Source organism: Bos taurus, chromosome X, assembly GCF_002263795.3.
Source record: "Bos taurus isolate L1 Dominette 01449 registration number 42190680 breed Hereford chromosome X, ARS-UCD2.0, whole genome shotgun sequence".
In the NCBI taxonomy this organism is placed as follows: Eukaryota; Metazoa; Chordata; class Mammalia; order Artiodactyla; family Bovidae; genus Bos; species Bos taurus.
Genome location: NC_037357.1, coordinates 59,414,401 through 59,440,134, shown reverse-complemented (window position 1 = coordinate 59,440,134; position 25,734 = coordinate 59,414,401). Strand labels below are relative to the sequence as shown.

General features: G+C 42.4%; 1 protein-coding gene across 1 annotated transcript; it reads left to right on the top strand.

The window, feature by feature from the left end:
- Positions 1-688: 688 nt before the first annotated feature.
- CAPN6 (calpain 6) lies at positions 689-25,345 on the top strand. Its single transcript, NM_001192231.1, has 13 exons — positions 689-836; positions 7,200-7,379; positions 16,678-16,809; positions 17,836-18,044; positions 18,559-18,751; positions 19,303-19,496; positions 19,750-19,827; positions 19,933-20,119; positions 22,001-22,123; positions 22,328-22,530; positions 23,107-23,228; positions 24,027-24,163; positions 24,730-25,345. The coding sequence occupies exons 2-13, from the start codon at positions 7,215-7,217 to the stop codon at positions 24,910-24,912; spliced, it is 1,926 nt and encodes a 641-aa protein (NP_001179160.1). The 5' UTR covers positions 689-836; positions 7,200-7,214; the 3' UTR covers positions 24,913-25,345.
- Positions 25,346-25,734: the final 389 nt, after the last annotated feature.

The window sequence follows — 25,734 nt, the reverse complement described above, 5'->3', positions numbered from 1 at the left end:
TATCTACAGGGCTCTGAGTATCTCCCCGAAGCCTCTTGGTCAGCAGCATAAACCCAGTTGTTGGTTCTGCTTTTCACAGAACATGGCCAGGCAGACTCTCCACAGCCCCTTTGCTAGAAATTAGGCTTCTTCCAGCTGCCATGGAATCAAACTCCACTCGCTTTCCTCTTGCTGTTACCCTCTCTCTGCCCTTGGCCAGAGGTAACTTATTACTTTACAAAACAACCTTTTCTTCCCTGTGCCACACCAAGTCCTATTTCACTCCCACCCACTCACTGAAGGGCTCATCACCAACATAGATCCGTGTACCAGGGCTGGGACTGCAGCTGAGCCCACCAGAATGTTGCCGGCACTTCGAGATTTTTCTCTCCATGTCCTCCCTTGAGTCATGCTCAGGTCTGCACTCTTAACCTTGGGACAGAAAAGCCAGAAATCTCTCAGACCCCTCCCTGAAAAGTCCTCTTTCTCCTTGGAACAGAAAGCACTTTCAAACATGGCTTTCCTGTTTTTTTGTTTTTCAGTTTTCTGGTGGGTGGATCTGGAGTGGGCATCCCGTTTGCACATCTGGTAGGGGCACTTTCCAGATTTTCCTCATGACTCAGGATCAGTTTCTGACTGTTAGGCGGGGCCAAGTCTCCTGAATTTAATGCAGGGCACCTCCCCCTGTGAGCAGAGCTTGGTACAGCCCAAATAGTTTTCAGGTTAAGAAAGCCAGAATCTTTGTTCAGCCGCACTTACTGGACAGACTTGGTAGAGGTTACCTGGTGAAGAGCAGCAGCAGAAGCAGCAGCGGCAGCAGCAGCAGCAGCAGCAGCGAGTCTCCTGGGATAACTCAGGTGAGGAGAGCGGACATTCACAAACTCGTCCTGCAATCTTATTTGCTGGATAACTGAGTTTATAGGTAAACTCCACAGCTATCATTTTACAGTTTGTCTGGATTGAATATGTGTGCATAATAACAGTTTGAAAACTTCAAAACTAATGGAATTTTGGATTGCTTCTTTTGGTATGTCTAAGGGGGTAATTGTGGATGTCTGACCATGATATTTTTCTGGTGATATCTGCTCAGGGTTTGTTTGTTTTTTTGTTTGTTTGTTTTTTCCATTCCTGAGAGGCTAGTGTAGGAGGGAGACCACATTGTCAGGGCTTTATTCTAGCTTCTGCTGATCCCCAACCATGGACACATTGTTGAAACGCAGGCAAAATCTTGGAGCCACACTCTGTGCACAAGGTCTTTAAGCCTTGGCAATGGGGTGCCTGGACGGTGCACTGCAGCGCAGGAGGGAATGGCTGCAAGGTCTTTCCTGTCTGCAGAGCTGGGACCCTCCTGTCCTGGTGACAGGTTGATCTCGGCAATTTTAGGATAGCCTTGGTTTTGTTTTCCTCCGATTTTTGCATTGGTTTAAACTTTGATTTTCAGTTGGGGCTCTCTCCACAACCCTCAACTGCCCTGTTCTTGGGGCTCAGCTGGCCCACTTGACCAGAGCAGGCTGGGGTGAGAAGGGACTGGGGCATTGCAATTGAAAGTTAGTTCTGAGGATTTGGAGCTTGAAATATAGTGAAAAGCACGGAGGAAAATTCAGCAGGTTCTGCCATTCTGACAGTCACTTCTGGCTTCAAGATAAAGTATCCCTTGTCTGTATTAATGTTTTTATCGAAAATCGCCTAATATCTCATTTGCTAATCATTGTTGTGACATTAAGGATGTTTTATAATCTGAAGGAATGTAGAAAAAGAACCTATGGGGGACGGCTAACTGGCATTCCTCTTGCAGTTTGTGTGTCTGTGCGTGTGTGCGCACACACGCGCGTGTGCCTGTATGAATACTTTGGATTTGAATAGCATTCTTTCTTTATCCTTGAGTCCTTAGCAGGCGAGGGAGAAGTCTAAACACTTGTGTCGTCAGGAATAGGTTAAAAAGCAGGCTTTCTGTATCCTTGGGAGTTTTCAGTCCCCAAATTAAAAGCAGAAAAAGCCCCTTTGTGACCCCCAAACAGTGTTTCTTTGATTAGCCTTGATTTGAAATCATCTCACCTTCTGACAGCAATTCAAAAACAAAACTCCTAAGTGCATTCTCGTAAGAAGAGGACAATACACATTTTCACAAGCAATGTCCTGAGGTTTTGTGTTTGCATGCTCCCCCAGCCTCTGCTTTTTTTTTTTTTTTTTAAACTGTGGTTAAAAAAAAGAAAAAGACGAGTCAGGAGGTCCAGGTTTTAGTCACTAACTGTGTAACCTTGGACAAGTCCCTTTACTTCCCTGTAAAAGCAAGGAATTGGACTAAGCAATCTACCTCTAAGAGTCCATCTAGTGTAACATTCTAGAAAAATTGAAAGTAGGTTTCTGAAAGGCTGTAAAATTAGAATTATAGGATGGGCTTATTCAAGCCAAGAGGGGGAGAAAAGGGTTAGGGGGGCAAATCAGCCAGAATGGAGAGGTGGAACAGAGGGGAGGTACTAAAAGGCAGAGGGGCCATTTTACATTGGTCTTTTGAATGTTTGTGAGTGTCTTATATGTGATTAAATATCCTCACTTCCCAATAAGGACAAAAAAGAGATTTGATTTGCTCAAAACAAGTGTTTCCTAATACTACTGCTCTACATTGGTTTTCTCCGTAATAGTTAAAAAGCACGTTCATATTCCTAATTTTGTTAGCTGTCCCCAATAACACCCTGAGGTGAATGGGGCAGCTATTTTAGTCCCATTGCTCTTATGGGGAAACTAAAGGACAGAAATGTTATTTACACTAAATGATGGTATTTGGGACTTGACACTGGATCTCCTGACTACCTGTGCTCTTTTTAGGATTTTGAATTTTTTTTTTTTTTTGATAGAGGTCTGCAACAATGTAATGAAAGGAAATTGTGTTTTCTGTTTTTCTTGGAATTTCTTTGAACAGAGTCTTCTCTCTGGGCAGAGTAGATGTGTCCTATATAAGGTTGGGTCATACGACTTTTGTGGGGGCTTCCCTTGTAGCCCAGTCGGTAAAAGAATCTGCCTGCGGCACAGGAGACCTGGGTTCAATCCCTGGGTTGGGAAGATCCCCTGGAGAAGGAAATGGCAACCCACTCCAGTATCCTTGCCTGGAAAAATCTCATGGACAGAGGAGCCTGGTGGGCTGCAGTCCATGGGCTCGCAAAGAGTCAGGCACAACTGAGCGACTAACACTTACTAACACTTCAGACCTCAGGATATCTGGCCAACTGTTTGAATCAGAACAGCCATATGTTCCCCACAGCAGACGTGTGCCCACAGGTGTGGCTATGCCTCTGCCTGTGTAGACCCGGAACACACTCTTCTGTATAACATGCGGATGCTGGATTTTTATTAATTCTCCTTCTCCAAGCCCTGTTTCTCTCATCCCACACAGCTGCAGGAGTGAGGATAAGGGGTCACCCACTGTGCTGAAAGTGGCTGTGACTTCATGTCAGGGCAGAGTCAAGTCTTGAGTGTTCAGTTTGCTCTGAAAACACCTAATTGCTTTGACCTCCAAATTTTCCCCAAGTAGAGCACATGGGGAAAACTGGGGGAAAAGGAGAAACCAGCCAGGAACAACACCCTGGGGGCCCCCTTCCCTCCCTCTCTCTTTTCCTTAAATGTCTTACCCTCCCTTCTCACTCATCCCAATCAAAACCAGTTTATAAACCGCAGACTGGATTTCTCCTATCAGATCATCACTCTTGAATAAACTGAGAAGAATACACTTCTTAGAGCAAAATCTGGTTTCTATTCTAAGGCTGACCCACAGGTAAAGAACAAGTGATTTTCCTCTTAAGAGTTTGTCCAGCTGCCCAAGCTTTCCAGTCCAGGGAGCAGCAAAAGCTCCCTTTCCTAAGTGCGACCTCGTGTTCTACGTGGCAGGCTCCCTCAATTTCCCTTGGCAATTCTGAACTCACCACACCCTGGGGTGTGGAGGAGCCCTGCTCAAACAGAACTGCTGAAGACGATTATCTCAATACAAAACTCCACACTCTTTTTCACCCAGCCTCCCATAATACTAGCCCTCTGAGACCCAAGGTCCCTCTTCTTTAATGCTAACGTTCCCTTCATTCCCTTCGTTAGCTGGAGGCTCTCTTTCGTTGATATTCAAAGCAGCCCCAGCTTTGATTCTGTTTACAGACTTTCCTATATGTGGTCTTTAACCTAGAGGCTCCCTGGCTTCACAGCTCGATGCAGCAAGTTAGCAAAGAAGGAACATTCCCTTCTCCACTCTCTTATGCCCTGACAGGGCAAGTTGTTGATGATGAACCCAATTCAAGTTTCTGAGTCTCTGAAAGTTTTCTGAGATGCAATGGGATGAACCCTGGGATGTGAAGGGTTCAGATTTTCCCATGCTTATCAAACCATGGAAATAAAGGGCCTTTTCAATATTCACCACGGCAATAAATTCTAGGTAGAGTGCCTCAAAGTTAGGTATCATGTTTGCTTTGGAGGGTTTTCCTCATCTGAGCTAAAAACAAACAAACAAACAAACAAAACGCCTTCTTTAAGAAAGCAGTGAGCAAAGGAAGCAGTGTGGTGTGATAAAAGTCAGTACACTAAATCTGGTGTTACAGAGAGCCACCATTTTCTAGCTGCTCCTTGTTTGAGCAGCCATTTCTGAAGATACAAAATGAAGGACCCAGATAACATCTACTAAACTGAGCTACCATGAAGGGAATATGAGCTGAAATGCACCCATCAAGCAATAATTTGCCACACAAACATGAATTTTCTCCATAAGGCATTCATCCATTCTACAAATATTTCCTGATGGTTGTGTGCCTAGCTCTGTGCCCGGCAGTGAGAGGGCTTACAGTGTATATCTTGCATTTATGGAGCCCTCTCTATGTATTCAAAAACCTGTACACTAACCATCTCATTAGGGACAGCCACGGAGTAAGGAGGATAGGATAAATAACCCCACTCCCCTGATGAGAAAATTGAGGCACAAAGAAACCAAGGTCACAACAAATGGAATATAATTCTCCTGCTGCTTAATCAGAAATTGGGGTCAATTCTAGTCTGCAAGTCCAACAGGACGTGGGACTACAATTGTACTCTAACCAGAACCAGTCAGGTTGAGGCTGGTAGCTTGATTTTCCTTATTTCCTGTGCTCCTCCAGAATACTTGTGCCCTCACTCAAAGGCCTGAATGATCTGCACCAGCTGTACATCCTGCCTCTGATAAAGTCAACTGGGATCATACCAGTTTTGAAAAATTAAACTTGATTTTCTTTTCAGTTGATGCCATTCCTGTCTGTAGACAGGCCCTCTTGATATAATGGGGATTCCATTTGCAGGTTCCTGCCTGCCTCCCCAGTTGACCGACTAAAAAGGGAGACTGGCAGGGGCAGAGGGCCTTCCCAAGAACAGGAAATACTCATTTATCCAAAATGTTCAGGGACCAGGAGGCTCTAGCAAACTAAATATCTTAATTGCCCCAGACGACCCCCCATTTGTGGTCCCCAGCCTCTGGCAATCCACCCAACCTTCCAGGAAAACCAAGACGCATAGTAGTGTTTGTTATAAATTTGAACACACATGAAAATTGGGATCCATTTGTAAAAGGCTCCAGAAGGGAACCTGGGCACACATTCAGATTGGCTCTGATGCTGCTTAACAGAAAAGTATTACTGATACCATCCAGGATTTCACATACAATGAAATATACATTAATATTTCAAGCCTATAAACAGACTTAAACCTGAAGACTGAAAACATTTTGGTATTTGCAGTGTCCTATAGCCTTCCATTTGAAAAATAATTGCCAATAAATAAGTACCGGTGGAAAGACTGATTATTTTCAGCTTCTTAGTCCTTGGCTTCAGAGAAAGGGTAAGTTTGTTTACATATACTGGAGGTTGCAAATAACATCAAATTAAAGATTTTTTATGGTTTTCAAATAGGGAGACTTCTTCACCAGTAAGGCATTTCAAAGTAATGCTGAAGGAACACAAAATGAGATAAAGAGGTTTGATTAATATTACACTTGTATAAAATAGCAACTGCCTCATTATTAACTAAGTTTTGAACTGTGCTACTACACAGATACTCTTGAAAGAGCTAATTAGCTTCCCGCCAAATTTGGCCCATTTTTTAGCAGATACTCTGACCTTAGCCTGATTTTTTTGTTTCAACTCTCATGTAATCACAGAATGTAGACACAGTTACCCTTAAAATAAATTTTTGAAATATTTGGTGCCATATAAATTTTACATCCCTGCACATTTAAACATTGACTGTCATGAGAGGATCATTAAAATCACTACAAATATATCTTTGTGAATCATGAAAAGGCATGGAAAACCCTGCTATTTAAAATCAAATTTGCCTTTCAAATTACCCTCATAATAAAAACCAGTTGTTAGGGACATCTGAGTGTGGGGCACTCTGATAGACATTGCCTAAAGAGCCACTGTATTAATTCTCTATTTAGCCATGATTATTTTTTTCAGAAAAGAAAGCAACAGTGTATTGCCAAGGGATAAGAATCTATAGTTTACCGAATTAGTATAATTGAATTTTAGAGTCTGCCTTTTATTGCAGGCAAATGATTGCACACTAGACTTTTAAGAAGAAAGACACATGCAAACCTTCTATCTTTCCTTGTCTTTGGAGGCCATCTGCTGAGCTCTGTTTCCTGTGTTAGTCTCCCTGGCCAGTAATAATGCGGAACTCTTTAATGATAAGAGGAAAGGAATTGTGTAAAAGGGCTTGTTAGAAGTGAAAGGGGCTCTTTCTCCCCCTCAAGCACAAAGTGTGTGGCCCTTCGAGGCACCAAATTATTCTAAACATACTAAAGTTATTTTTTACCCTTTTCTTCAAATTTGGAATTGTTCTGTGATTGAACTTGTCTCTGCCAGTGGAAAATGGAAGATTTCCCTTTAAATTATAATGACTCATGTTTAACTCTCAATCTTAACATTTATTATCTATTTTTCCAGTAAGATTGTTAAAGTGCATATTAACCCATTTGACAGATGAGGAAACAGAGACCTGGAAATGATTTGGATGCCTTACTCCAAGCCCCAAACTAATTTGTTGCAGAGTCTGAGATCTTCTTTCCTTGAAAATGGTGACTTCTCCTCTAAAGCTAAACTCAAGTTGCCTAGATCCAGGAATAAATCACTGGGATGGCATCTGTTGGTCTAATCTCAGATAATCTTTCAAAAACTTGAGAACTTCTTCCCTCAATAACAACAATTTTCTCATTCTAGACTTAGTTTGACATTATGGGTCCTCCTCTGAAGTTCTTCAAAAACCAGAAGTACCAGGAACTGAAGCAGGAATGCATCAGGGATGGTAGACTTTTCTGTGATCCAACCTTCTTGCCTGAGAACGATTCACTTTTCTACAACCGACTGCTTCCTGGAAAGGTGATATGGAAACGTCCCCAGGTAACTTTGTGGTTTCAATCCCTGTCTCCCTCTTGATCTCTTTCATCATAATTCTACTTGATTCACTATTTCACTCATACAGCCCACTGCGTATAGACCAATTTAGCAGACAACTTTAATTTTTATAACATAGTATCCTTTTTATGTTTTTAGAGCACAGAAAAATTGAGAAGAAGGTGCAGAGATGTCTCATTTAAACACTACCTCTCAGAGTGGTACTTTTGTTACAACTGGTGAATTTACACTGACACAGCATTATCCCATGTAGTTCATTCTTTACCTTAGAGTTCACTCCTAGTATACATTCTAGGGGTTTGGACAAATGTATAGTGACATACATCCATAATTCTATATATTAGAATATTTTCACTGCCCTAGAAATCCCCAGCAGACAACTTTATAATGAGAAGTTTTATGGATATGGGCTTCTGACTCTAACATGAGGAATTTTGAATTTTAATCACATTGTATCAGATTTAATAATTTAGAAAGAACCAAAAGAGAGAGATACTGTTCTTGTTTTCTTTTGGAAGTTCATTTGAGTAAATATGGTAACTCAAAAAGCTCTACTCTCATCTCTTTACTGAGTTACCACTCATGGCAACTTCAAGATAATCTCAGACCAGTAAGGAGAAAACTCCTTATATAGGCTTGTTAGTCACTCAGTCGTTTTCGACTCTTTGTGGCCCCATGGACTGTAGCCCACCAGGGTCCTCTGTCTATGGGATCCTCAGGCAAGAATACTGGAGTGGATTGCCATTTCTTTCTCCAGAGGATCTTCCCAACCCAGGGATTGAACCCTGGTCTCCTTCATAGCAGGCAGATTCTTTACCTTTTCTTTACTCTTTATATAGTGAGCATAAATGAAATGAACTCAACAGGAACAAGATGGAGTTTGAACTGGGGGAGGGAGGCTTCTTTGCTGCTCTTTAGATATCGTCATCTGCATCCTCCACTATTAGCACCGTGGGATCCAAGTAAGACTGTACCTCTCTCATCACTTATTAATAGTTACTATGGTTCTCTGTGGAGCATCTGTAGATGGTATCTCTAAAGCAAGTGTCAGAATCCCTTCAAAAGTCCTATGTGAGCAGGAGGTCAATCTATAAAATGATAGGATGATCGCATTTAGAGAATAAATAATAACCTGGTTAAATCTAAAGAGTCTACCAAGATAGAAGGATATTCAATCTGGGCTCCTTCCCAAAGTGGGTGACCAGGTATACAGGTTACTTAGGGTTGTTATGAAATGCAAATTCGTAGACCTTCACAATATCCTGAAGACCTTTTGATCTTATTTCATGATTACACCTTTCTGTGCATTATTGTGGAACCATCTCAGTCAGCAACTCAAGATTTGCGTTCTTCAATGAACAAGCTATCACTTTTTAGTGTCAATTTCCACAACTTGAACTCCTAAAAGGGATTCTTGCATGAGCTACTTCACTTTATGTAGGTTGCCACCAGGGGGTGCCAAGACACATGGATCACTTTAAGTTGCTTGTCTTCTAGATCATTCAAAGGCATGTCTCTGTTTTTGCCCATAAAGTATGATAGCCATTGAGAATATGACTTGGAGAAGTTTTCTCCATCAGAAGAAAGATTACAACCCCTGCTGGGTTTCTATGCCTCCAGTTATTGACACCCTTGTAGATCACTGACCTACCAACAAATCTGGAAAACATGAGCAGAATTCATTACCCACACATTCAGTATAGAGAGAGGTAAGTTTTTTCCCCCAAAACACATGAAGAAAATAGAAATATGCTGTTTGAGAGCCACTCAGGATGGTGATAATCAGGGCCATCACTCTTTTTTGATAACTGTCTATGAAATAAAGGAGGTCAATAGGGTAGAAGTAGCTGAAAAGAAAGCAGGAAATTGAGGGAGGTTTTCTAGGGGAGGGTGTCTTTTACAAATAGGACAGACTTGAACATATTTATAAGCTAAGGAGGAAATAGTAAAGTAGAAGAGGTTAAAGACTCAGAAGAAAGAAGGGATAATGAATAGGGGTGAGGTTCCGGAGGAGTGGCAGGGGATCTGATGGGCCATAAAATCACAAGCCAACATGAAGCCATTCCCCAGTTGTGAACCAAACCAGCAGTGCTTCCTGTACTGGCCCATCTTTAGACACATCCTCCCCACTCTTTCCTGGCTCAGACTTTTGTCCTTTGCCTTCATCTTTCAAATTCTGTGGATTGAGTCCTAAAAACTTAAATAACCAAGGCAATAGTCCATCTTGCCTCTGAGGTAAGCAATACTCCTTCGAAGGTGAGGGAGTGTCAGAAAGAGAAGGGAAATGGGGATCATAGCACTTGGCTGCTATTTGCCCAAATACTGTGTTTGGAGTTTTCGATACATTTTTTAAAATGTCATACTAATTTGCTATGGCTTAGCAAGGTAAGTGGTGCTTCCCTGGTAGCTCAGTGGTTAAAGACTCCACCTGCAATGCAGGAGACACACTGTCCTGGAGAGGACATGGCAAACCACTTTAGTATTCTTGCCTGGGAAATCCCATGGACAGAGGAGCCTGGTGTGCTACAGTCCCTGGGGTCACAAAAAGTCTGGAAATGACTTAGCAACTAAACAACAACAGCAAGGCAAGGTAGGTATTTAAAAATTCACTTTGATATAATTCTTTTTTCCCAGTGTAAAAAAGAAAGGTAGATACTATGTTCATTTTATTGATGAAGAAACTGTGTCTCAGAAAGAAGGTAAGAATTTTCCCAGGTTCAGACTGCTAACAAGCTGGGACTTGAATCCAGGTTTGACTCCAAAGCCTATATTAGTTTTTACTCAACTACACTGCCATGTAGGGAACATAGATTTGCTTGTGTGTCTTTTGATAAAATACATAGCTTCCCTCCAGTGAGTTCTCACATTCCTCCTCACCATGTTGATACTGCACATCCATTAATTGACCAATACCCTCTCTTTTGAGAGCATACTCTGAGCTTAGTCTTTATTCAGCCCAAAGGGAGAGTCAGTTGAGAAATATTTATGTAGCACTTACTCTATGCCAGCCTCTATGCAAGATACAGACAAGATCTGAGATGAGGGACTCCCATTATAGCTGAAGAGATAGATACTGAGCTAGCAAAGAGTTAAATAATAAATGAATGCTGGATAGAGGAAATGCTATTTTAGGCATACAGACAGTAAATCAACATAGGGTTTTGAAGAAGGGGAGATCATGGTGGATTGAAGTGGTTGGGGAGGGGGCCTCTTGCGGGGAGGGGGGGGGAGTAGGGGAAGAAACAAAGCTCTGGACCACCATCTGAATCTTCAAAAAGCTGGAGAGTAGTTTCCAGTCAGAGTGGAGGCCAAGCCTGTGGTCAAGAACCACGTCAAAGTTCTCTGGCCTCCCATTAGGAAAGCTGAGAGACAGCCCTAGGCCTCTCTAAATTGGCTCAGAAAGACCCAACGGGTCGTTGGACTCACTGCCTCGTTGGCAAGCAGGGTTGTTTTTTGAAGACTCTGAAAGGGAAGAAGCACGATTAACCTGATATTTTCTGTCTCTTTCCCCTCCCGGCTTGAACAGCCTCCATGTCTGTAAACATCACTGCTAATTGAACCAACCAACTGCAGTCAAGCCCCACCATCCTAGGGCAGGATTGAGCTCCTCTTTATCCCGCTTGCCACTTCTCTGCTGTGTCCTGAGGAGCCATTTTAGATGGACAGGGATTGTGAGAAGGTTTTTGCAATTGTTCGATGCCAGTCTATTGGCCCATATCTTCCAGAGGAAAATCCTCCTCCTTAAGGCCTCCATTGGTCTAATGACCCCAGCTACTGGCCTTGTTTCCTGGGTACACAGGTATATTCCCTGAGACCTGTATTCCTGGGCTTTCCTGTCCTCCTGGACCTTAGAAAATTCAAAGAGCTGAGTTCTACTGAGTTACCATGTGATCCTAAAATGGCAGGTAGGATTTTTAGGCTCAAATCTAACCACCAAATTCCCACAGAAAGTCTCTTCTCCAGCTCCCTCCAGCCACTCTCCCCTCCAACCCGCCTCTGGCTTTTTTTCCTGACTGACTCATACCCTACTACAATCGTGTCCTCGAGTCAGACTCAACTAATCTCCGACTAAAATGGAGCAAGACCTTGTAGGAATTTGCACAGCCAGTGGTGGGAGAAGGCACAGCACCTGCACAAGATCTGTTAGCTCTCCTAGTCAAGTTTTGAGTTCACCCTCCACTACCATTGACCTTGCCCAGGTCTTCCACCAGGGAGTACCCTCCCTGGGGGCCATTTTACTACCTTGTATGGGAAGAGGCTGATGAAGTTCTGTATTAAAGCAAAGGTGGGAGGAACGGAAGGAAAAGGAGGAGAGGAGATTTTAGAAGTTGAATACACAAGCCTCGGTGGTAGATTACATATGGTGGTGATGGTGGTTTAGTCACTAAGTCATGTGCGACCCTTTTGCAACCCCATGGACCATATCCCACCAGGCTCCTGTGCCCATGGGATTTCCCAGGCAAGAATATTAGAGTAGGTTGCCATTTCCTTCTCCAGGGGGATCTTCTCAACCTAAGGATTGAACCCATGTTTCCGGCTTTGCAGACAGATTCTTTACCGACTGAGCCACCAGGGAAGCCCAGATTACATATGAGGGACCAGTAAAGGAGGAAACATATCTCTCTGTGCTAATAGAAATTTCCAACACCCAGTTGAATGTAACACTTTTGTAGTGTAGTTTGGGCCTAGACTGCTCATGAATTCCTTTTTCTTCCCGGAGATCACATCCCTTTACTTGAATAGTCCTAAGTGTTTTTAGCTGTTGGCACAATCAAAGGGAGTTGAATAGGCCCGTACTCTTACCATCTTTCCTATTTATATTAGATTCTGAATTAAAAAACAAAACACTAACAGCTTTAGTAAAGTATAATTTATATATCATAAAATTTAGAAACTTTATCAAAGCTATGATTTTTTAAAAATTTACAGCTATGTAAACATCACCACGATCCAGTCTTAGACCAATTGCATCATCCCAATACAATCCACTGTGTACATTTGCAGTGAGTAAAACCCTCCTATTCCCAGTCATAGGCAATCACTAATACACTTTTGGTTTCTGTTGGTAAAACATTCTCTTCCCATTCCTAGATTTGCCAATTCCAGACATTTCCCTTAAAATGGAATCATAAAAGTAAGTCGCTTCTTTGATTAGCATAATATTTTGAAGGAACATCTATGTTGTAGCATGTACCTGTTTTGTTTTATTCCCATTGCAGATACACAAATTTTTCCCAATAAAGCAATTTAGTATTTACCCCTGGAGTCTCCTTGAAGTAGTCTGAAGGTTTAAAGAAGATAATTCTGTACTGACTTGCTTGTCCAGTTTGAAAGTGGAAGTTCAACTTAAGGTATTATTCTACAGCTCCATATTGAATTTTCCTTGGAGGCAATAGGAAAGAAGAGAATGTTTTACTGATGATAAGATCTTCATGCAGAAGCAAAACTCCCCAGGAAAGTGAATTCCTTGAGCAGAGGAGCTGGCCCCTGAGAGGAGGTCCACCTACATGTTGTGTCTGGAGATGGTACAATTTTCTAAGCATAAGATAACTGCTTGAACTAGCTGGTAAAGCCCTTGCATCCTGAATGGCAACCCTGGGCCCTTCAGGATGACTTAGAATCCTAGACTTACTCGTAATGTACCTACTACAGGGCTAGCCTCATTTCTAAGTGTCCACACTGACCCCAGCCCCACAGGACTGCTAGACAGCCTGTAGCACTTTTGAAAGTACCCCTGTTCTTCTGGCCACTGGTTTTCTAGGCAGCCTTTCACTTTACTGTGGTTCTTGAGGTTTACCCTGGACCTCAGTGTTTATTGTCAGCAAATTTCACCTGTGTAAAAAAAAAAATCACTAAACATGTGGATGTGGTAAGTGCCATATAGAGTGTGAGGGGCTCCAAAGCTTATAATGGTAAGCCCCCTTCTCCCCCGACCCGGAGGAGTCTGGGAGGGGAGACGAGGTGAGGACAATGAGAGCGTCTTTCAGTGCTCAGATAAGACAACATATTTCCTAGAGATGCTGCTTTGCTTGTAGAAGGCTTTGGCTCTGGGATGCAGAGAACATTCCTAGACTTACTCTTGGTGCTTGACTTCCTAGTTGTGTGTTTTCCTGCTAAGAAGTGATTTGCCTTGACAAACAGCCCAGTTCCAGGATCATGTTGAGTACGCCAACACAGCTGGGAACCATTAGGGGTTCAGCAATCTTCCCTACTTCTCAAGCCACCCAAATATGTGACTGTGTGAGCTGTGACCTCTCCTCCAACTCCACTCCCTACCATTTCAGCAGAGCTTGGGCTAACATGTCCCATCTGCACTCTGCATCTCAGCTTTGACTTACAGGAAAATTTCTCCAGCCTTTCTTCCTTACCCCGACAGGAATTATACCCAGTTGTCCAAATCGAGGGGAAAATGCAATAAGAAGCCATTTCATTGTTTTCAAATTTGTCACCATAAAGTCCACTTGGCTGTAGATTTACATTGGCTCATTACCCTTTACCCTTTCTACCTCCTTAGCTGTTTCTAGTCTTTCACTTCCTTAAAGAGGTAAAAAAAAAAAAAAGTGGCTTGATAAAAATGTTCTCCCATGTTTCACATCATGGTGCTGACATAAATAAGAGTTTGAATCATATTTAGTGGATGAGGTTGAGGAGATTAAAGCTCATTGGTAATATTATATTTAGCCTGGAACCAAAAGCTAAAACGTCTTAAGCCAGTCTTCCAGAATGAGGGAGAGCTTTTCGGTGAGCATTAAGCAGAGACATAAAACCCTGGGATGGATGACAGAGAACTGGTTGTATTTCCACCCCTGAAGAACTGCACAGTATTATCTTTTACATGGTGGCCATTAATAAACTTAAAGGAAAAAGGATGGACTAGTTGATGTTTAGAGGTTCTTTATCTGTATGTGAGGAACCTAAAGCTTTAATCCCAGGTCTACTAACTAGCTGAATGCCAGGAGGGGTGAGTTACTGCTCTTCTCTGAGCCTGTTTCCTCATTTGTAAAATAAACAGGTTGACTAAATAGTCTCTAAATTCCTTTCAGGCTTGACAGTCTATGGACTGTTAACTTATTTTTTTAAACCCATTGTTAAATAACCACCCATCATGTATGAAGAGTGGTGAAGTAAAACTGGGGCATGGGCCAGTTTATGAGAGGAAATGGAAAATAAGGTGAGAGGTTTTTTTTGCCCAAATATATATTCTCCCATGATTACACATAGCTTTACAAATGCATGCATGTGCTCTCTCTCTCACACACACACACGCATACACACACACTGTATATAAAATAATTACCTTCAGATTAGTCAACAAGAGAATAATTATACAGTGCCTCTATTTGAGTTCTGCTTCCATATCTCTTTGCTTATTTATATGATCCTTTAGGTCTTAAATAGAAGTTGACATGCCAAAAGTGTTTGCTGAGCCTAGATCCCTGCTATGAATGAAAGCCTTGTGGAAATTCAAGACTAATGTGACCACAACCACTAATAACTCTACACAAAACCAGCAAGTAATTTGCCTTAATAACCTAAAAGCACACTTTTCCACATATCAGTGTTCACATTACTGATTTTTCATGCTAGGAAATTATTATATGCATTATCTAAGTCCAGGAAATCATGGTATAACTTTTCATCTTGCTCTGCATAAAATGGTAATGCATAGCTCAGAAAGGAAAAATTGGGTTTCGTTTCATCTTAGAAAGGGCAAAGGAACAAACAGAAGGGAAAGAATATCAAAACTGAATTCACCCAACACACCTGCTCTATGCTCCATAAGTGGAAAAAAACAGGCAGTTCCTAACTCATGAAAAAATTTTGTCTTCTTCTAAGACAAAAAAGTAATGATGAGACACCTAAAAAAAAAGGCCAGAAAATACAAAGTTAACAACCCACCTAACTCTCTCCTTTTGGCAAAAGAATGACCAATTAATCTTCAGTTTGGTCTTGTCCTTGCCCAGAATGTCTGTTCCTTTCCAGAGTTATTTTGGCTTTTAAAGAATATATGGAATGTTTCATTCTGTAGACCAGACCCTTCATCAAAGAGAATTATGTCCATTAAAAAGAGTTTTGAGAACCAGAAAAATATAGATGTTTATTTAATAATTGTTTAAAGGATATATGTCTAGATTTTCTTTCCATTTGAGACTAGGATTTATTTCTGCTGGGTAAGCAGAATGTCAAGGTACTGGCCAAAGGCCTCCTCCACGAAGCTGTCTCCATCTACCCAAGACTTCATTGGTATTTCCTGCCTTTGAAGTCTCCAAGGGCTGATACTCTGAGTCACACAAATGTGTCTTCAATTATATGGTGTCATGTATGTGGCTATGCTTCTGTCCATGCCTGTCTCTCTACTCATTATACATCCGTACCACTCCTGTGTCCAATTGCTAACTCTAGTCATTCTTAAGGCTTCAACCTGAGCATTGCCACTGATATTCAAATTATTCCACCTCCCACCAGGGAAATGTGGGGATCTTTCCTTCAGGCATTGGTTATACTCTGAAAATGACTCTATTACTTTGTGTTGTAATTGTATTATTTGGGCCTCATTTTCCTCCTTGCAGTGGGAATGGCACAGCTAATGATATATTAGGGAAAGACACATACACCCCTAACAAATACTGCAGCCAGTCTGTTCAGCGTCCCTTGGAACATCCACTGGAGAAAAAGAGTGTCTGTTGAAGTGCTCCTCAGAACAGTCTATTACCACCTGCTATTAGTGCTGCTGCCATCTGTATTCATCCAAGGATGTAGGGAAATCTAGTTGCCATGGAGACCACTGTTGCCTTTGCTTTTTATTAGGAATGGATTTCATATATAAGGTCTCCTAACTAATTTTCCTAGAGAGGGAGAAGCATTAATGTCCACCTCCATCAGACCTTGTCTTTTAAATGCAATCACCCTTCCAAGTACAGGCACTTCAGGAAATCTCATCCTGACAAATAGGATCAAAATGTAATGTGCTAATCCCTTGCTCTCCTCTTTACAAGCTGGCCGCTGCTGCAAAAACCATGTCTGAGGGCACCAGCACATTTCATCCTGTCTCATTCTCACTCTCTCCTTCCACCCCCTCACATAACCCTTTTCCTGTGGCTTGATGATCTACTGCTTTGTGTTTGTTCTCATAACCCCACAACCTTCCCTTTCTCCCACCCATGGAAGTCCTGGTCATCTTTTGATCTTACCTCATCTCTGAGGTCTGTCCTGGGCAGCTGAGCTCACACTGTCTGATGGGAAACACATCTCGGATTCTTAGAACCAATTGTTGTATCCACAGGACATCTGCGATGACCCTCGTCTGATTGTGGGCAACATCAGCAACCACCAGCTGACCCAAGGGAGACTGGGGCACAAGCCAATGGTCTCTGCATTTTCCTGTTTGGCTGTTCAGGAGTGTCACTGGACAAAGGTATTCTTCCTTCTGCAGGACCTCACTTGGCTTCTACCTTCTTGTCTTCTTTAGTAACTTTAGGAAAAGTCAGCTCGTAACTTTCTTTGTTTAATTCCTGAAGTCAGAAGTATTCATGATTGGAGGTGATTTTCCTTCATTTTATTATGACGAGTTTCACAAATACAGAAAGTTGAATGATTTTTACAGTCAGCATCCATTGACTCACCTGCGTTCCACCATTAACATTTTGCTCTATTTGCTTTGTCACACATACTAGTTGATCTTTTGTCCACTTGCAGTACTTTGACTCAGTAGCTCTGCATACTTACACTCTCTGTACCTAACTGGGGTAAAAAAAAGCCCACTGGGAGCCAGGAATTCACTGACAGATATGAATAAAAGAAAAGGTGAGAAAGATGGAAATATATCCTTGAAAAGTTTCTAATAAATCATTAAGAGTACAAAATTTCCTATGACATTTAGGCAGAGTTCAAGGCAATGAAGTGTTGATTTGGGACAAAGGTAGAGCATTTGCTTCAGAAAAACAATTTTAGAAGCTGAAAGTGTAATTGAATTTTAAAAGGAGACTCTCCAAAATGTAATTTTATTCAAGGTGTGAATAAAATCTATCATCTATAGAATCTGCAAAGGGGCCTTGTGTTTTGAATAATTTTTGCCTTTTAAAATGCCTTGTTTATAGGGCTGAATATGCAGCCATGAATATGTTTGTGTAGACAATTTCTCATAATCTACTTTGTAGATTATCTGTGGGAAATAATTTAAGCCACAACTTGCTGCCCCCTGTGATCCTGAGTGTATTCAGGGCAAGCATGGTAATACTATTCTCAGCAAAACTGAACTGGGGAAGCAAAAATTGTGGGGAAAAAAAGCCCTACCAGGGACTTCCTAACTTAAACCCAAGCCAAATGTATTTGGTGTGCTTTCTGTTGCCCCATGAATTTTCCAGAAGTCAACTGTAATCTCAATATCTGGATATGGTCTGGTGAATAAAAGTTGACTGATTGAATGTTCTTATGTTTCCAGACAATCCCCAACTATAAGGAACAGGAATGGGACCCTCGAAAAATAGATAAATATGCTGGGATATTTCACTTCCGGTTCTGGCATTTTGGAGAATGGACTGAGGTGGTGATTGATGACTTGCTGCCCACCATCAATGGAGATCTTGTGTTCTCCTTCTCCACCTCCATGAATGAGTTTTGGAATGCCCTGTTGGAAAAAGCTTATGCCAAGTAAGGAGGCGGGGGGTTGACTAGTCAGTGGTCAGGCTACACAAGGGAAGGAAGGTCATATTCATCCTTGGGAACTCAGACTCATGCTCTCCCAGCTTAGCCTTGGGTGGGATGTCAGGCAGATCCAAGGCATTGCTTTGGACCTGGGACTGGCCCTCCATAATTCTAGATGAGAAAGAAATAAGCTGTTCCAATTTCCATTAAACCCCTACTGCTCCCTCAGAAAGATGCCCCCTTTCTGAGGCTTATCTAAGGATCACATGACATTATGGCTTCAGATTTCCTTCTTGTCTAATATTTACTGGTAGAAAGAAGTTTCACACGTGGACTTAGATCAACATAGCCTAAGCCTAGAAATATGACTATGGTCTCAAAATCTCTCTCCTTCTGTGCATAGAGAAAAGCTAGCTGGTAAGAACTGACTGTGCAAGGAGTGTTCTAATTTTGAGGGAACAAGATGTCCTAGACCTGGAAAAATAATTTTTCAAAGATAAGTTTGCATATTTTCCCCTAGGCTCCTTGGCTGTTATGAAGCCCTTGATGGTCTGACCACCAGTGATATCATTGTGGATTTCACTGGCACATTGGCTGAAACTGTTGACATGCAGAAGGGAAGATACACTGATCTTGTTGAGGAGAAGTACAAGCTGTTTAAAGAACTGTACAAGACATTTACCAAAGGAGGTCTGATCTGTTGCTCCATTGAGGTTTGTACTCATCAGAACTACTCTTTACTCACTTTTGGTGGAGGAGACCATGACAGTGTGGAACATGACCCTAACCCTGGAGATCCAAGACAAGCCACTGTGAAACTCAGAAAGCTAACAATAGACACTGAGCCCTGGTGCAGAGGCTAAGGATATTTAACATATCATCCTTTTGTACCAGTCATTCCAACCTGGCAATGCAGCATTCAAGCAGATATAAATAGCCTCTGCTAAATTATTCCTCCTACCTGTGCTCCTGAATGTGGAGGTTATAGCTGTTTGCTCAAAGAATTAACCAGTCCCACGAAATTTTGATGCTCTTCATATCAATGTACTACCATGGGTCATTTGTATTGTTTGAGTTGTTATATTAAATTATTTGCTTCTTTTCCTTGGCTTGCTTTGTGTCAAGTTAGGCAGCAGGAACACATTTCCATGTACATAAGAGAACTAGTTTCAACCATACTGATGTAAACCAATCAAGGAAGAGGAGGAGCCAAGCCTTGGCTCTCCCAATTCTTGTGTCCTTATGTATGTTTTTTTGTTCTCAGTTTCCTGACCAGGAGGAACAAGAAGTTGAAACTGATTGGGGTCTGCTGAAGGGCCATACCTACACCATGACTGATATTCGCAAGATCCGCCTTGGAGAAAGACTTGTGGAAGTCTTCAGTACTGAGAAGCTGTATATGATTCGTCTGAGGAACCCCTTGGGAAGACAGGAATGGAGTGGCCCCTGGAGTGAGATGTGAGTGGCTTTCTACTTTGATGGCTGCATCCCCCAAACCCTATACTTTCTCCCAATCCCATCCCTCAGGCTACTAGTGGGCTGTCAATGCTTAGTGACATCTGTGGGTCCTTCTCGGGCATGGAGTCTGACTTAGCTGGCAGTGAAACAAAGCTGTCCCAATCCTTATGCATTCTGTTCCTTTGGCATCCTGCTTCCTGTAGGAAGTCAATAGCAAACATCCTGGCTTATCCCTTTGTTCATTTGTCTTTAGTTCTGAAGAGTGGCAACAACTGACTGCAGCAGATCGCAAGAACCTGGGGATTGTCATGTCTGATGATGGAGAGTTTTGGTGAGAAGTTTTCTTTACTAAGAGAATTGAGGCTTTCACATGGAACTGCAGGGGTAGGTATTAAGTACCATCTTCATTTCTTTCTCCTGCACTCCTTCCATTCAGGATGAGCCTAGAGGACTTTTGCCGCAACTTCCATGAACTCAATGTCTGCCGCAATGTGAACAACCCACTTTTTGGCCACAAGGAGCTGGAGTCGGTGGTGGGATGCTGGACTGTGAATGATGATCCCCTAATGAATCGTTCAGGAGGCTGCTATAACAACCGTGATACCTTCCTGCAGAACCCCCAGGTTTGAACCAAAATCTTTTTGTCTTAAAGTTATCAAGGCAATATGGCTTTCCTGGTGGCTCAGACAGTAAAGAATCTGCCTGCAATGCAGGAGACCTGGGTTCAATCTCTGGGTCAGGAAGACCCGCTGGAGAAGGGAATGGCAGCCCACTCCAGTATTCTTGCCTGGAGAATTCCATGGACAGGGGTTGCAAACAATCAGACACAACTGAGCAACTAACACTTTCATTTTTCAGTATCAAGGCAATAGGAAGCCAGGTCTCACCTTGGAATGTTTCTGAGACATCAATTCTCCTACTGGCCACTATTGTATAATATTCATCAACCAAGATGAAGAGGGATGGGCTCAGATGCTTGTAAAGCACAGTAGACTGTGTCTTTTTGCAGAGATGTGATTTGGCAACATTATCAAATCCAAGCCACCTCCTCTGGCTGCCTCTCTCTTGGCTCTATTGCTGGGTATGCTTTGACACTCCCTGCTTCCTTGTGATGGTCCTACATTGGAGAGAGAGGATCTGCTCTTTGATGCTTTCTCAGTTCTTTTTTATATCTTTACTGCCTAATTGCTCCCTGGGGTGGACACTTACTATATGTGTCCTCTTTCTCAGGCAGGTGATTCTCCTGAACCCCATCATTATGACTCCGTTTTCTCATCTAGAATCCCAGGTCATTATTCCCAGGATTTGAATCACTACCATATTGATGAACCCATTCCATTCGTCTCCCATTACAATGCTATGCCAGGTGACACATTAGAGGTCAACCCCGGGCACACCTCAAAGCAAAATTTACAAACATCCAAAGCCTGAACCTATAATAACCTTGATGCTTTGATCCACAAATGTGCTGATGAGCTAGCCCACAGGAGACAAGAATTCTGACTGTACTGCAGCCTTAGCCATGAGTGTTTTCTTTCCATGAACCTCATTGGCAGCCATTTTGAAAGATACTAAATTTGGTGGGCTGCTTTACTTAACTTATACTTTTCTCCTTTCCTTCTACCTTAATTGTCCCTAAAGAGAAGAAAGCTCCTATTACCACCTGCCTTCATTTACAAACCTGGAAATGCTTTAATTGTCAGGCACATATACCAAACTGATGAAATGGGCTTTTTTGGCTTCAGTGTTCAAGTGTCTTCACAGGATAGATCTATGGGGGCCTTGTGAACCTATGATTTTGCATCTGTTTCCTGTTTCCTTCTAGGAGGGAAAGAAAGACACACACACACACAGAAACAGAGACAGAAACAGAAAAAGAGAGAGATAAAGAGAGACAGAGGCAGAGAGAAAAATAGGAGGCCTTTTAGACCCAGTTCCCAATGGCATGATTCCCCAAATTATGTTTGGAAAGTCTCCAACACAGCCCTGTAGCTTCCCTATAATAGTGATAGCAGAGCATCAATTCACCAAGGAACTGCATCCAACCCCTCCCACAAGTCACACATCTGGGATGGCAAAAAGAGGCTACCTAGGGGAATGCTGCTGTGTCCGGTTAAGTCAAGCAAGAATGCTTTCTGTCTTTATAGATTCTTGATTTTTCCTATGTACAACTTAAAAAATAAGGGGATAATTGGGGGAAAAAAAAGACCAAGAGCCCAACCAATAATTTATTAAAAGAAAGCATACCTTGTTTGGAATCAGACGCCTGGGCATGAAGTTGTGTCTCTCAACACCTGCTGAATGCCATAGGGAGAAACAAACATTAGAATCCACAGTTAGCAAGTCAATGAATTATCCAAGGTTTCATTGTCTGGTCAGTGGCAAAGCCCAGAACATTACCCAAGTCTCTGCTTCGAGAGGTAGAGTTTTCTGCCCTGACATTTGAGCTGACCCAGCTGAAACAAGTGAGTTAACTAAGCTCCTTGGTGGCCTCTTTTCTCTAGTACATCTTCACTGTGCCAGAGGATGAGCACAAGGTCATCATGTCTCTACAGCAAAAGGACCTGCGCACTTACCGCCGCATGGGAAGACCTGACAATTACATCATCGGCTTTGAGCTCTTCAAGGTAAGAATGGGCCTTTGGAGCAGAGACAGTAATGGCAAACAGCGTCAAAATTAGAATGCCTTGGGGTTAAGGGAATTAATAAAGGTGGAGGGATGAAGCTAGCAAGAGGACCTAGAATCTTCCAAAACCAAAACAAACAAACAAACAAAAAAAAACAACTATGATATGAGTGCAATGGAGCATTTCCTTCTCTTGCACTTCCAGGTGGAACTGAACCGCAAATTCCGCCTCCACCACCTCTACATTCAGGAGCGTGCTGGGACCTCCACTTACATCGACACACGCACCGTGTTTCTGAGCAAGTACCTGAAGAAGGGCAACTACGTGCTGGTCCCAACCATGTTCCAGCACGGCCGTACCAGCGAGTTCCTCCTGAGAATCTTCTGTGAAGTGCCTGTCCAGCTCAGGTGCCGTTTCCTTGGCCAGCCTTGCCAACTCCTATTCTGGGCTTTGCCTCCAAGTCCTAACCCCATTGGCCCTCTCCCCCTAGATGGATACTCAGAGGGCCAAGTTGTTCAAGTCAGATTTAACTGAAATGATGGCAGGAGAACTATGTCTCAAAAAGGGGTGGTTTGTGAGGAATTCCCCGTTGATGTCTGGGCTTCAGTGCTCTCAGCTGCCATTTAAGGAGAACGAGCCTATAGCCTAAGTTTTTCCGCTTATATTTTATCTTCTGTTCTCTGGCTGACTCTCTGTTCTCTTAAACAGCTGGCCCTCCTCATTACATCTCTCTTATGTTCTGAGTGCTGGGTCACCAAAGCTACCTTTTCACCCCAGCCCTGCCTACTCTGATCTTTATCTTCTGGACCTTAAAGCAAGGGGAAAGGAAAACATACCCATAAAACATAAGCCATGTCTGGGGAGAAATGGGCTAGGCCCCTTGGCATTTCATGTTTTTCAACAACAAGGTCTGCTTTGGCTAGCCTTTCTCCTCATCAAAGGGCATTTGTCATGGATGACGTGTCTTCCTTTTGATGTTCCAGGGAGCTGACTATGGACATGCCCAAGATGTCCTGCTGGAATCTGGCTCGTGGCTACCCCAAGGTTGTCACCCAGATCACAGTGCATAGTGCTGAGGGCCTGGAGAAGAAGTATGACAATGAAAGTAAGAAATGCAGGGGTGTTTGGGAAAGCAAAATGCAGCTTCACTTACTGCATATATGAATAGAAAAGATGGTCACAGATGAGTCTCTCCAGTGGTATTTTCAGTGTAGAAAAGTCAGAATGGCTGTCAACCAAGTTAGGAAAATGGGCTATAGATAAACAAGGTCCTACTGTAGAGCACAGGGAACTATATTCAATATCCTGTGATAAACTATAATTAAAAGAATAGTTAAAAATAATGTATATATATTGTATACATAAAATATATAAATATACATAATATTTAAAGGATTATATATTGTATATATTATATATGTATATATATATTTAGAATATATATATGCATATGTGTGTGTATATATATATATATATATATATATATGCATATGTATATATATATAAAGGATTGACAGAAAAGTTTGGGCTTTTCCATGACATCTTACAGAAAACCCGAACAAACATTTTGGCTATATATATATATATATATATATATATATATAAAACTGAATCATTTTGCTATATAGTAGAAATTAACACTATGTTGTAAATCAACTATACTTCAATTAAACAGGAGAAAATGGGATATAAGAGTCTTTGGGGGAGGCCTATCTAGTATTCATTTTTATATCCTTCTATAAAATATAGAAAAGAAAAGGAAAGTAGACACCAAAGTCCTAGGTCATTCTACTAACCAGGTGTTATGTTAAAAGTCCCTGAGTAGACTTAGTGAGATCATTTTGACTATCCATGAAGAGGACTTTTCATCACTGCATTCAAAATAACGGTTACTTTGTTCCAGCTGTAAACCCATATTTGATCATCAAGTGTGGAAAGGAAGAAGTCCGTTCTCCTGTCCAAAAGAACACCGTTCATGCCATTTTTGACACCCAGGCCATTTTCTACAGAAGGACCACTGACATTCCTATTATAGTTCAGGTAAGGATGTGAACAGGGACCAGCAGAGTGGCTCCTATTCACTACTAGATACTAGATGATTCCAAGTGCATCACAGATGACTAGGATACAGAGCAAGGGTTATTTTGGGTTATTTGTTTTGTACTCAGATACCTCCCACTAGGCACAATCACTGACTTCTTTATTAATGTCCATCCTAAACATCTTCTCCTCCACATATTTCATTGTGTCTAGAAACCCACATGCTGTCAGATTCACATGCTAACATAGGCACAGCAAATTCCCATGTAGGGAAGCATATGCCGGTTGACATGGCCCTCAACCTGCTAGGTCAGGATGGATCACTATGGTTTGGCTGTGTTCCCCTGACTTACTGCTTCTGACCATCTGCCAAGTTTGATCCTGAACTCTGCTTTTCATCTCTGCTCTTTGAGGTACTTTTCCCCTACTCAGAGCAGTATTTGGGAAAAGTCCTTGGTTTTTAAATAGCCCTTTCTAAGTCCAGCATTAGGTTCCACATGCCACAGGGGCAGAGTCCAGTGTCACAGAGGGTTACTCACCTTCACTCTGTTGACTTGTCTCTCCAGGTATGGAACAAGAGAAAGTTCTGTGATCAGTTCTTGGGCCAGGTTATCCTGGATGCTGACCCCAGTGACTGCCGTGAACTAAAGTCCCTGTACCTGCGTAAGAAGGGTGGCCCAACCGCCAAAGTGAAACAAGGCCACATCAGCTTCAAGATTATTTCGAGCGATGACCTCACTGAGCTCTAAATGTTCAGCTCCAGGGAAGCCTGACAGAGCTCTTCCATCCTTTCATTTTCTGTCAGATGCTAGATTTTATCTAGGATTCCCAATCTTTTGAGAGAGAAATTCACAGTAATTAACTTTCCTTTTCTTCTGATAAATTCCCTATACCTCTCGATCTGAGTAGCATAAGTAGCTACATAACCTATTTACCTCCAGCAGCTGGACAGGGGGAGGTGACAGTCCCATCTGGAGATTAGACAGATGTTGGCCAAGAAAAAAGATCTCTGGGGCTTCTGGGGGTGAGAGTCGAGCAGGACAACATCAGCCTGGATACTCTACCGATGTCATTGCCGTTTTCAGGTCCCCAATATGTCTCCCCTGTAGGGCATGTTGAGGAAGGGGGAGGGGTGATTGAGGCCAAGCAGGTCTAGCCTGACATCCCAGCTCCTGACTGAACACTAGAGCGGTCCCAGCAGCATTTTACACAGCACCCAGAGTCTGTTCATACGTCCCCAGCCCTTACCACCATCACTACCACCACCATCAGTCAACACCACCATCAATCTCCACCTCTGGAAAGAGTAGTCCTGCCCTAATCCAAGTCACCCCCCACAGTAGGTTTTACCTTCATGTTGAGGAAGCTTCCTAGGTGCTTAATCAAGAGCTAGAGTTCCCTGAGGCTCAGACAGTGGAAAGGGCCCGAGCTCAAGCTCCATGGAAACCAGCTGTGTGCCACAAGAGGGAAAAGTGGAAGAAGCTGCAGTGGGAGACAAAGCCTCGGTCCCCCACCCATCCACACACACCTACACTCACACACGCGCACATGGGCGCGCACGAACTACCGTT

Coding starts and splice junctions, on each gene's coding strand:
- CAPN6 (NM_001192231.1), top strand. CDS start 7,215: ATGGGTCCTCCTCTGAAGTTCTTCAAAAACCAGAAGTACCAGGAACTG. Junction 22,124..22,327: donor TCGGCTTTGAGCTCTTCAAG/GTAAGAATGGGC, acceptor TTGCACTTCCAG/GTGGAACTGAACCGCAAATT. Junction 22,531..23,106: donor GAAGTGCCTGTCCAGCTCAG/GTGCCGTTTCCT, acceptor TTGATGTTCCAG/GGAGCTGACTATGGACATGC.